This window comes from Panthera uncia, assembly GCF_023721935.1.
Source record: "Panthera uncia isolate 11264 chromosome A3 unlocalized genomic scaffold, Puncia_PCG_1.0 HiC_scaffold_12, whole genome shotgun sequence".
In the NCBI taxonomy this organism is placed as follows: Eukaryota; Metazoa; Chordata; class Mammalia; order Carnivora; family Felidae; genus Panthera; species Panthera uncia.
Window position 1 is genome coordinate 2,477,156 of NW_026057579.1, and position 12,191 is coordinate 2,489,346.

The window sequence follows — 12,191 nt, forward strand, 5'->3', positions numbered from 1 at the left end:
TAACTTGTTGACTTTTTTTGTTATATGGAAACCCTTTTTCCCTGAACAATTCCTTTCCTGGCCATGCTAGCTGTTTTGCTAACCTAGGTAGGGAGACAACAGCAGGCATCCAACATATGAAATGGAGCCGGGTCCTCGGGGTGATGAATGCACCTCCTCCAGCCTCATTCCTGGGTCCCCGCCTTCGCCTACTGCTTGCTACGTGACCTTGGACAAAAATTAACACTGCACCATTTTACAAAACTTCTCACGTTAACTTACTGCACTTGATCTGCAAATTCAGTCTCCCCAGATGTTTTAAAAGGTGTGCCTTTTGGTTCCCAGACCACCGATGTTTCCACTGCTTTGGGGATCTACAGGCCTCCTGCTTTTCCCCACTCCTGTCCCTGTTCCCCCCAGTTCCTCTACAGTCAAAACAGAAAGGGATTTGGACACTCTCTAGAATTCAATTCAGACCAAAGGAGGATGTCATGGTCAACGAGGAACAGGTACAAAGAGGAAGAGCAGGAGCGCGTTGACACGTGGTGAGTTCCCAGAGACTGAGAGGGCTCTCCAGGTAGAGATGTTAAGGAGGCATTTGCCTGAGTCGGTCTTCAGCTCAGAGGAGAGGTCTGAGCTGAAGAGAAAACTTAGAACTGCTGCTGTCATGGGAACAGAGGCACAACCCCCTTAAAAGAGAGTAGGGTGAGAAGATGACCCACACCCAAACTTCTAGAATTCTAACATTTAAAAATCCCAGCAGAGTGATGAGTCAGGGGAGACTGAGAGAAAAAGGTGCCTCAAGTCTACTGGCTTTAGTAGGATTTTAGGGACTCTCCTGTTTTCTTCCAGGTTCTGTTAGTTGGTGTGAATACTTTACGAATGTTTATATATATAAATACTTCCCCAGTTTGAGATGACTGGATTGAAATACAAATGCCTCACTGAGACAACCTTTTGATTCATCAGAGTCTCACTGAAAGTCTCAAAGCAAAAAAGAATGTCAAGAAATGCTTTCCGGGGGCGCCTGGGTGGCTCAGTCGGTTAAGCAGTCGACTTCGGCTCAGGGCATGATCTCGCGGTCCGTGAGTTCGAGCCCCGTGTCGGGCTCTGTGCTGACAGCTCAGAGCCTGGAGCCTGTTTCAGATTCTGTGTCTCCCTCTCGCTGACCCTCCCCCGTTCATGCTCTGTCTCTCTCTGTCTCAAAAATAAATAAACGTTAAAAAAAAAAAAAACTATAAAAAAAAAAAAAAAGAAATGCTTTCCATTTTGACTATGGAGGAATCTCTCCCACTTAAAATCCATCAAGGGCTTCTGATGGCTCAGGATAAAATCCAAAATGCTCAACACAGCTTACTAGACCCAGTATGACCTGGCCCTGGCCCCGCTCAGCAGACTCATCTGCGACTGCCCCCAACCCTTGTCTTTGCTGCCTTTCCTCTCCTTCTCTCAGCTCCTTGAGCACACTGTGATAATTCCCACGGCAAGGCCACCACACGGGCTACTGCCTCTCCCAGAGCAGTCTCTCCCCACCCCTCTGCCCATCTCTTGCCTGGACAGCTCCTTGTCCTCTTAGATCTCAGCTGTAAACTGAGATCCCTTCCGGGGAGACTTCTCCGGCCTCCTATCCAGGTAGGTCGGGCACCTTTGCGAAGGCTCTCTAGGTTCCACCCTTCCATGTGGCAGTTACCACAACTCAATTACATTACTTATGCTGTGATTATTTCATATCTGTCTCCCCAGCTGGCTCCACAAAGTGCCACATGAGTTCCACGAGGGCAAGGGTCTCATCTATCCTGGGCACTGCTGTACCCCAGTGCACACCCTGTCAGGCTCCCATGGCACTAACGATGAGCTCTGTTTTGGATGTATTAAGTTCAGGTACCTTTGACTTTTCCACTAGGGATGTCTAAGAGGCAGTTAAGCGCTCACAATATGCTGAGCAGCATGCAAAGTCTGCTACGTACATGATGTCTTTCAGCAATTATTCTGGATAAAGCACATTAAGAATTATGATTATTAGTACACAAAACACAAATACATTGGTAAGTACTGAAATATTTCAAAAAGCATGAAGCATCGGAAAGAGGGCAAGGAGAAGTCCAAAGATCTAGGGTTGAGTCTCAGCTTTACTTACTACATCAGACACATCTCTGACCCATTGTGAGCCCTAATTTTCTAATCTGAAAAACAGAGGCTAGTAAGAGTATTTATTTTACAAGGCTATGTAAGGCTGAAATATGAATGGGTTTGGCATCACTTTGCAAACTACGAAGTACTAATCAAACAAGACTTGTTATGTAAACGTAATGTTATTTTGAACCTCTAATGTAATTCATGTGTGTATGCGTATATACGTATACTTATTAAAAGTGTTTAAAACAAAAATATAAACTCTTAATCTGAATACTTGTAAATTCATCCTGAACCTTCTTTTATTCTCTATAAATAAACTTCAGAAATAACTAAGGTTCATGAACACCAGATTTCAAAAGTTTCAAAAAAGCCTTTAGAATTTAAATAGCGGCTCCAAAAGTAAATTCACGGAGAAAGTAGAGAGCTTAATTATGCCATGTCAATTATTTCTTTCCCAATCCTGGATTTACAACCCCTATTTAAAAACAAAGCCTTGGGGGGCGCCTGGGTGGCTCAGTCAGTTGAGCGTCAGACTTTTGACTTCAGCTCAGTTCCTGATCCCGAGGGTCTTGGGATAGAGCCTCCCGTCAGGCTCCATGCTAAGCACGGAGCCTGCTTAAGATTCCTTCTCTCTCTGGGCGTCTGGGTGGCTCAGTCAGTTAAGCATCCAACTCTTGATTTCAGCTCCGGTCATGATCTCACAGTTCACAGGTCCGAGCTCCATGTTGGGCTCTGCGTTGACAGCACAGAGTCTGCTTGGGATTCTCCCTCTCCCCCTCTCTGCTTCTCTGTGTTCTTTCTCTCTCTCTCTCTCTCTCAAAAGTAAATAAACATTAAAAAAATAAGATTCTCTCTACCTCTACCCCTCTTCCCTGCTCTCTCAAATAAAAAAACAAAACCAAAAAACCAAAACCTCAAAACTAACTAAAGATGAATTCAATATAAGAATTAAATATATCAAACTCTTACCAGTCTTAAATTTACCAGAAATCTCTATCAACCCTAAAATTCTCTTTTATCACATAGACATTCTGAAGGACTGTAAAGTACTTTATTGATCACAAAGATGAACAATATTAAAGTTAACAGGCATATTTTTGTATATTTTAATTCTTCAAAAATGATATACTATATATGGAACATAAAATGATAACTTTTAATAAACCAAAATGAGCAACCTACCAAATGACTAGGTACCAGAATTAAGTATTTGTGACTTTAAGAGAAAAAAAATGTTGAAGCATTGTGCTAAGGAAACCCTTTTTTTTTCCCCCTGAAAATACTGAAATTGCTGTGATGGGGAGAATGAAGGAATCTTTTTTGCTGAAAGTGTTCCTGGGCATCGTACCTCACAGACTAAGGAAGGGGGCATGGTTAACAACTAATTAGATGATCTAACACGAGGGATTATGAGAACTTTCAGCAGATCTGGGTATTAGTCAGAGAAGGCATCCCACGTGACATGCTTAAGAGGAAATGTTTTGTTTTTTGCTTAAAAAAAAAAAAAAAAAAAGGAAATGGAGAAAAAAACAAATCCCGAAGCAATGTGTTATTAGTTATCATCAACAATTGTGAATTAATGCCCAAGAGCATTGAGATACTACATAGATAATTATTTAATTCATTCATTCTTTCTTTCCTCAACCTATAGTGAACCTATAGAACAAAATACCTCAAGGAAAACTATCAGACTCACTTTGTAAGTGTACTTTTTGCATTCATGATGAAAAACACAGATTTCAGTAACTATCTCTGCCTTCATTTAGATCATTATACATTCATGAAGTAGATAATGTGCATGCAAAGTCAATTTCCTAAAAAATAGGGTCAAATCAATTTCTCACTTGGCGACATGCATGCTAGAGTAAACTAGTTTACTTCACAGCAATGCTTTCAGCCGTGCGAAGGGATTAATAAAACAAAATTGAATCAAAGCATGGTTTTATTTCTATAATTAAAAGAAAAGCAATTAACCTAAGCAATTATTTACATATTGGCTTGCTACATGACTGAACAGTGACTTTTCCAAATAAACCGCAATCTTCAATGACACAGTCAGGCTCAAAATATGCTAGTTTGTGTACAAATGAAAAACTGCAAAATGACCAGACATCTTTCATTGTAAATTAGAGAACCTTTAAAAGAGATCACCGATCCTCTTTTAATAAAGCACCACTCAAAGGGTCTACTGATGAATTCTTTGTGAACAAATCAAGTTAACTATTAAAAGTATGCCTTTTCTAAAGGATCCCCCTACCTACCAAGGCCTTTCTCAATGAATGCATTCTGATGAGGGGTGGGGAGGAGGCTGGAAAGCTCCAGTATCATAGCTGTCTGTTTCTGCACCTGTCTGAAACAGAAAGGCGGTGTCCCTTGGGGAGAAACATGCCAAAAATAAGATAAAACCCCAAACTCTAAGTATAGACTTATAATAGGGTTGTTTGTTCTTTGTAAGAGGGGGAAGAAAAAAGGCATTTTAACAGAAAACTGAAACAAAAAAACAAATATGGTATCTCTAAATAAAGAAAAGGTAAAGGTATTATCTAAGGAGAAACATGTCTAAGGAGTTACATGTATACAATTATGCATCCTAAATAAAGATAAGGAAGGTCTTTGTAATTAGGAATATGTTCCAAGAGGTAGACAAATAGATAGTTCAAGGATATTATATCTACTTAGATCTGGTGAAGTGTGATCCAAGTGTCACCCAGATACCCCAAAGCAAAACTATGCTAATACGCTACAAAACAAAATTTAAGACAACCAATGAGGAACCACAGGGAAATCTCTGTAGTGCTTTTTCAAGGTTTAATCTGCATATAAATAACCAGAGGAAAGCAAATCAGACTTCACTTCAGGTGGTCCTTCGAAAAATTAAAAACAAAATTCTTAGCTATTATCATAAGCATTAGGCTTAGAACCTAGGGCACAACTGTTAAAGCTGATGGAGTGAACTTAGGTTTACCATTTATTCTCTCTCTCTCTCTCTCTCTCTCTCTCACACACACACACACACACACACACACACACACACACACACACCAGTTTTAGCTTGGTTTATTATCAGTATTCTTTTGAGAAAGTTTGTAAATTACCTAGTCAAGAGGAAATAATGGTAAATCAGATCAGGCATCTCAAACACCCTGCAGCACACAGGTGATCCTAAATATTATATAATATTGTTTTTAATGGAGCTGTCAATCTCTCCTATCCTGTATGTCAATTTTTTCATTGACATAATAAAAAAACCACTAAAAGAACGTAATATACTATTTTATATGCCCTTTACATTAGAAAAGTTTAAGGACAATATCATCAGAGCAGGCCAGGAGGCAATGAGATATGCACCTAATGGCAATTTCTAATGAATTTGTGCTTTATTTTTTAAAGCCTTAAATGTGGTTAAAAAAAAAAAGGGGGGGAGAAGTTGAAAACTTCCTCTCGATAATTTGGGAGTTTCATGTATCTGATGCTACCTAATTCCTGAAGTTACAACAATCTTTAGGATTTAGTGTAGTCCCATAATTTTACAGAGAAGGAAATTAAAACTCTGCTGAACTGAAGAATTTAGCCAGGCCACATAGGCAGTGAACAGAAGAATCCAAAGGAGAACTCAGGTCCCTGAATCCCAGCCCCTCCTCCACAATCCCACACAGCATGAGAAGTTCCTGTGTGGCTTTATTTTATTATTCCAGCAAAAGTGCATGTGATTCATCACTGCCTGCCCTATCATTAATAACTTTAAAATTATTTAAACAGTCAGGGCACCTGGCTCACTCGGTCGGTAGAGTGTGCGACTTTTGATCTTGGGGTCACGAGTTTGAGCTTCACGTTGGGAGTAGAGATTACTTAACACATAAAAGTTAACAAAAATTATTATACAGTCTATCAAATTCTCTTCATTAGATTCATAAGTAGCTTTACCAATTGCTGTACAGGGGATACATCTTCCCCGGCCTTCTGGGTTTCATCTGTTTCTTCTTCATACCACTCTTTTTTTTTTTTTTAATTTTTTTTTACATTTATGTATTTTTGAGAGACAGAGAGAGACAGAGCGTGAACAGGCGAGGGGCAGAGAGAGAGGGAGACACGGAATCCAAAGCAGGCTCCAGGCTCTGAGCTGTCAGCACAGGGTCCGACATGGGGCTCAAACCCATGAACCATGACATCATGACTTGAGCCGAAGTCAGACACTCAGCCAACTGAGCCATGCAGGCACCCTGAAAAATCAGATATTTTTTTTTAATTTTTTTTAATGTTTATTTATTTTTGAGACAGAGAGAGACAGAGCATGAACGGGGGAGGGTCAGAGAGGGAGACACAGAATCTGAAGCAGGCTCCAAGCTCTGAGCTGTCAGCACAGAGCCTGATGCGGGGCTCAAACCCATGGACCGTGAGATCGTGACCCGAGCTGAAGTCAGACGCTCAACCAACTTCATACCACTCCTCGTCCCTCCTTCATACCACTCTTGACGAAAGCTTAGAGAGACTGCCATTCTAATACAGGAGTCCCCACATGGAGTCATGGATCTATCTATTGTCACCTGGGTGGCTTTGGCTCTATCTCCAGGCCAGTTCCTTCCACCTGCTGTATCTACCCCTTCTCCCTACACTACCCTTCCCTACCAAACGCTGAGCTTCAGAAAGAGAAAATTAACTATTGCTCACAAAAAGTTAGGGACCTTCGTAAAATATTTTATCAGATGCATTTAAAAAGGTATAGTAACTCTATGTGTCATATTTAGGGCATTTCAAATAGCAGTTTTTGAGCCTCTTTTTGCGGTATTTTGTCCAACTTGTGAACACGACTTGTAGCTGTTGAGCAACGCACACCCTACTGAGTACCAGAGGACTCAAGCTCACGCTACATTCCTGTTTGCCTTCCGAATATTCTTATACTATTTCTATCATACACTAGCTCAGCAATTCTCAGACTGTGGGCTGTGGATGCTTTTACAAGTGCAGAGAGTCCAAGAGTTCTGCTGCGAAGGTGTTACTTGCTTTCTCACTGGGGTGATATCCGCACTGATGGTATAAAAGCAATGGTGACTAACACTGGCAGCGCCTCAGCACGCCATCGAGCACCCAACTACTGGTCACTGCGTTTCTCACCAGCACACACTTGCGGCAAAAAGAGAGAGAGAAAGAGAGAGAGAGAGAGAGAGAGAGAAGTTTCACTCAGGAATGTTCCGGTGAAGCGATAAAAAGTTGATTTCATTCATTTGGGACCTGAGTACACGTTTTCACTCTTCTGGCGTGACTGTCGAGGACACACTAGCACTTTAGCCACACGCTGAATGAAACACGTCTTGAGGAAAAAGCGCTTGTGTGACGGACTTTGGGGGCTGTTTGTTCACAGGGCGCCATTTCTACTCGAAAAATTGAGGGGATGTGATGGTTATGAGAGCTGGGTACCTGTCAGACGTTTTCTCAAAAATACACAAAGTGAACCTCTCACTGCAAAGAGAACAACCGACCATATTTGTGAGGGAAAAAAAAAACAAAAAAACAGTTTTCAAATGAAAATTCGAATTTTGGAAAACCTGTATCTACCAATGTAAGCTCAATACTTTCCCAGTACTTAACTATTTTTCTGATGAGATCAGTGGTGACAGTAACACATTTAAAAAAATTTTTCTTAAATTTACATCCAAGGATAATAACGAATTTGATCTTTAAATATTCTATAAAGAAATGTGTCAACATCTGGAAGATCTGTATAACTCACTGAATCAATATTTGCCAGATGATGTTAGAACATCATGCATGAGTAAAAGGCAAGACAAATGGATGTTAATGTAAAAGAGTACAAAATGTTCATTGATATGGTTTCAGATTCTACAGTGCAACTAACCTTTAAGAAACTTCCATGTGTTTTGGTAGAGTATCAAAAAAGAATGACCCAATCACCTGAAGAGGCTTCTAAAATACATCTCCCTTTTCTAGCCACGTATATATATGTGCCCGGATTTTCTTCTTCATATAGTTCAGCCAAAACAACAATGCAACACATTGAGCGCAGAAGCAGATATGAAAATCCAGTTATCTTCTACCAAACCGGAAAGTAAAGAAACTTATAAAAATACAAAACAAAGCCATGCTTCTTACTAAAATATTTTTAAACTGGAAAATATTCTTTATAAAAATGTTATTTATGCTCTCATCCAATGAGTTCATTTTTTAAAATGATTTAATAACAACTTTTTTTAAAATTTCTTTGAGCAGCCTGAGTTTGTAAAGGGGAGGTGCACACAGGATGGAGAAATGGCTCCAAAGCCCGAAGAATGGAGTACGGTCAGGCAAGGCTCGGTTTAATCCCAGCTTTATCGTCTAGTTGGTCTGCAATTTCAAGCAAATAACTTCTCTGAGCTTCAGTTTCCTCTTCTACAAAATGACCCTAACACATCCGCCACAGGAGGATCTTTGTGAGGATCGCACTGTGTGTAAAGTACCTAACGTGTATATTACAATGCCGGTAACGGTGTTGTTGTCATTAGCGTTATCTACATAGAGAACATATAGTCTCAAGAAATGGTCTCAAGAACCTGGGGCAGCTGTAAAGTCTAGAAAACCTATTATGTTATCCCAGATGGGCAGTATCTTTCGATTTTCTGTTTTTTTCCCACAAAATAGAAAATGAAAATCTAGGTCTGAAAAGAGGCCTCAGGCTTCTTCCCCTGCATGGAAGGTGGCCAGTGAGCTTTTGATTTACTGTTTCAGGGTGACACAGTGAAGCTTTGGGAATATGCTTGAGATTCAACATTTCAAAGTATTTTATCCAAAGGGTCTAGGGTTTGGGGTACGTGGGGAGGAAAGCACTTAAAACAAGAGAGCCCTGATAAACCACAGGAAATGAGAAAGTTGAACTGTACCTAAGAAAACAGCTAACATAACTTAAACCCACTCAATAACACTCAGGGCATCATAACTATTTGCATTCTACTTTGTCATACCATGCAATTTATCTTTCGTTCGTGAGTATATTTTAGTTTGCAAACACACACATGCTTTGTACCACCACAACACACTGTAATATTACCTCAGATGTAAACAGCTTACAATCTTCTGATTTTGCTGATCATCTTTTTATGTCTAGTTTAAAAATAAAGCAAAACATGCATACCCAAGCATAATCCCAGCAGAACACAAATCAATGAATGTTTCGCTTGAGTAGTAATTCATCTGAATGCTATACCTGATTCACATTATTGTAATTTATAATAAAATTGCTATTTATATTAATAATTCACAATACAACAGAAGTTCAGTATTCTCAGATTTTTTTCAGCACACTGTACCGTCTGATAAATGGTAAGCACTATGAAAACCCAGTGAGGGCTCGGCATACACAAATGTGGAGGCGGGGCAATTTCCCAAAGCACCTGCCTGGGTGCTCCAGGAAGGAATCCAGGCTGGGTTTATCAGAGTGTAGCTGGGTCACTGGTAGCAGTTTTTTCATCAGAAAATTCCATCAACACTAATCAGGTCATTCTTAAGCCCCTCATGTTAGGTTTTGTCCTTTCCAAATTTGATACCAACTGGAAAGCTTTTTGAAAGGGAACAGTTGGTGACGAAAGAGAAAAAAGAACACCCACAGGGAGTGTCCCAGAGGAGCAGCCTGGTAAGATAGGAGGCTTGAGAGTATTCTGGAAAACAGAGGTGACTGCTTTCGTGTTGGCAGTCACAACTCAAGAGAGGGGCTTATTTTAAATGACTTAAACAAGACAAGAAAGCTCTAGAAAAGGACAGAGACTTAATCTATCAGAGTCAAGACAAAAGGTGAGAAAAAGAAATTTCCCTCATTTAACCCGCACCGCACCCAACCTCATCAAAGTAAGCAGTGTCCTCACTTATTGACGAGGACACTGAAGCTCTGCGGAGCTGTGTCGCCTGCTCAAGTCTTGGAGTCATGTGCCATAGGAGTTTCAGAAGCATGGTTTCTTTTTTGTTTTTGCAAGTAATCAAATTTGTCTAAAATTACATTCAAAGAAAATGTCATGCTTACCATTAGGGTATACACTTGAGGGAAAATGTAGGGAATAATTTATGGGATTTTGCCGCATGTATTTCTAACTATTAAGATGCAGTTAAGATACTTATATTTGTTATTATTCCTAGGCACCTTGTGACAATAATAAGGTGGAAGAAACGGTGATCATGTTATAGCTCAGATAAAGAGCTATATTGATACAGCAGACAGTATTCTCAGTTACTCATTTATATGATTAACTCCTTTAATGTTCAAAACAATCCTAAGAAGCAGAAGACATTACCTACTCATTTTACAGGAGGGGAACTGAGGAACAGCAAAGTTAGGTAATTGCCCCGAGGGGACACAGCTCGCAAAAGGCAGGTAGACCTCACACCCGGGCCATCAGGCCCTGAGCCCCAGCTCTCTAAGCAAATGCAGACTACAAGTGTCAGCAATCATTATTAACTGTTTCCAATCAATATGTAACAGAAGATCCTTACCTCTGGTTTGCTGAGGCTGGATGAAACCAAGGAGCCGGATCCCACGTCCAAATCCCACTGTTTTTTACCACGATTCTCAGGATCCAAGGCAGCAATTCGCCCATCTAAAGTGCTGATAATCACTAATGATCTATAAATGTAAAAAAATAATAAGACAAAGTTTAAAAGATATGTACGATATCGGGCACTGACAGCATACGCTGGAAAGAACACCAGGCCGTCTCAAGGCCTGGGGGAGGAGGGTCCACCTCCTCACAAACACAGTCTTGCTACTACTATCTGTCTAAAGCCCACCAGGCACCCTGCAGTAGGTCCTCTATCGGTTTCTATCCCTTGTGAAGAGCTCCAGACTCCCAGGTCACCCCTCGTCCCCACACTGTAATCCCCACATGGAACTCAACATTCCCGGTTCTGCCGTCTTTTTCCCTTCCCTGAGCCCTGAAAGCCTTAACCCTGAAACACAGTTCTCCCTGAATGTTCACTTGCCTTCTTGCTGGAGTAGAAAGCCAGCTCTTCCTGAGGACATTGTTTCCGGAGCAAAGAGAATTCTTTTTTCCAGAACCCTTGACCCCTGGGCCCCGTGACAGGGCAGGCGCACTCCTTGCGCCTCATTGCCATTTCCACACTATTTCTCTCCTCTCGAAAACTCCTCAGGATCAGACTGTCCCACCCATTACCCCTCCTAGTAATTGTCCACTGACCCTTGGGCCACTAGCCTCACTCTTTGAGGATTTTAGCTCCTGGTTTAACTGTCACTGTTAACACGTTCTTTGGGTTTTCATTATCTGTTTACCTTGCCTCAACCACTGCCAAGGTGAGACCCTAGCCCTTGGCATTACCAATCACCGCATCTCCCCTGCCCCACTGAAATTTCAAGCATTCCATCCTCTGCCACCAACTCCTCTTTCCCGCTTATTTCCTCTACTTCCCCGATTCCCACAAATCTCTGACCCCACCAGGGATCCTGTCACTTTGACCTTGAGCTTCACTACCATTATGCCCTCACCTCTTTCTTACCCAGTGTAAATTCCATAGGCCTTCATTTTAAGCACTTCGTAGCTTCCTAGCTCCCCCCACCTCTACTCCCTGTCCCCTCTCACTTGTCACACTTGACTGGCAGAACTTCAACCCTGGTTAAATCCAACGTTTTGCATTTTCTCACTCGCTTCTGCGCAGTTGAATGTGGCCAAAGAAAAACATAACCATGCTGACTGGGCTCACTTTAATCACGACCACCAACGTGGAAGGGGCTATTAATGATGCTCTGCCATCACAGCACACTACTCTGGTCTGTATACTCACCCACTGTCCTAGGTTGACAATGTCATTTCTCCTTTCTCCTCAACTTCTAACACTAGCTCTTCTAAGCTCAGGCATCTCGGGGACAGATATAATCAAAAGAAATCCCACCATCACACCTCTCAGTTTATCAGCAAGGGACCCAAGAATTCTACCTACCCGGCTATCACTGCAGGTGAACTGTTCATTCATGGTTCCACTCACTACCGACGTTTCTGTTTAGAAAACAGATCTCTATTTGCCAGTCCTCACATCTCCTGTCTTGCTCTTACATCAATCATTCCCCCTCTACCAGAGCATCGTTG

The 12,191-nt window shown here is 41.3% G+C and overlaps 1 protein-coding gene across 1 annotated transcript in view; it reads right to left on the bottom strand.

The window, feature by feature from the left end:
* The window catches only part of EIF2AK3 (eukaryotic translation initiation factor 2 alpha kinase 3), a 71,199-nt gene that overhangs the window by 47,788 nt on the left and 11,220 nt on the right, over positions 1 to 12,191 (bottom strand). The window contains exon 2 of the mRNA XM_049652107.1: positions 10,588 to 10,717. Within this exon, the coding sequence (XP_049508064.1) occupies positions 10,588 to 10,717 (130 nt within the window). The remainder of the gene's footprint in view (positions 1 to 10,587; positions 10,718 to 12,191) is intronic.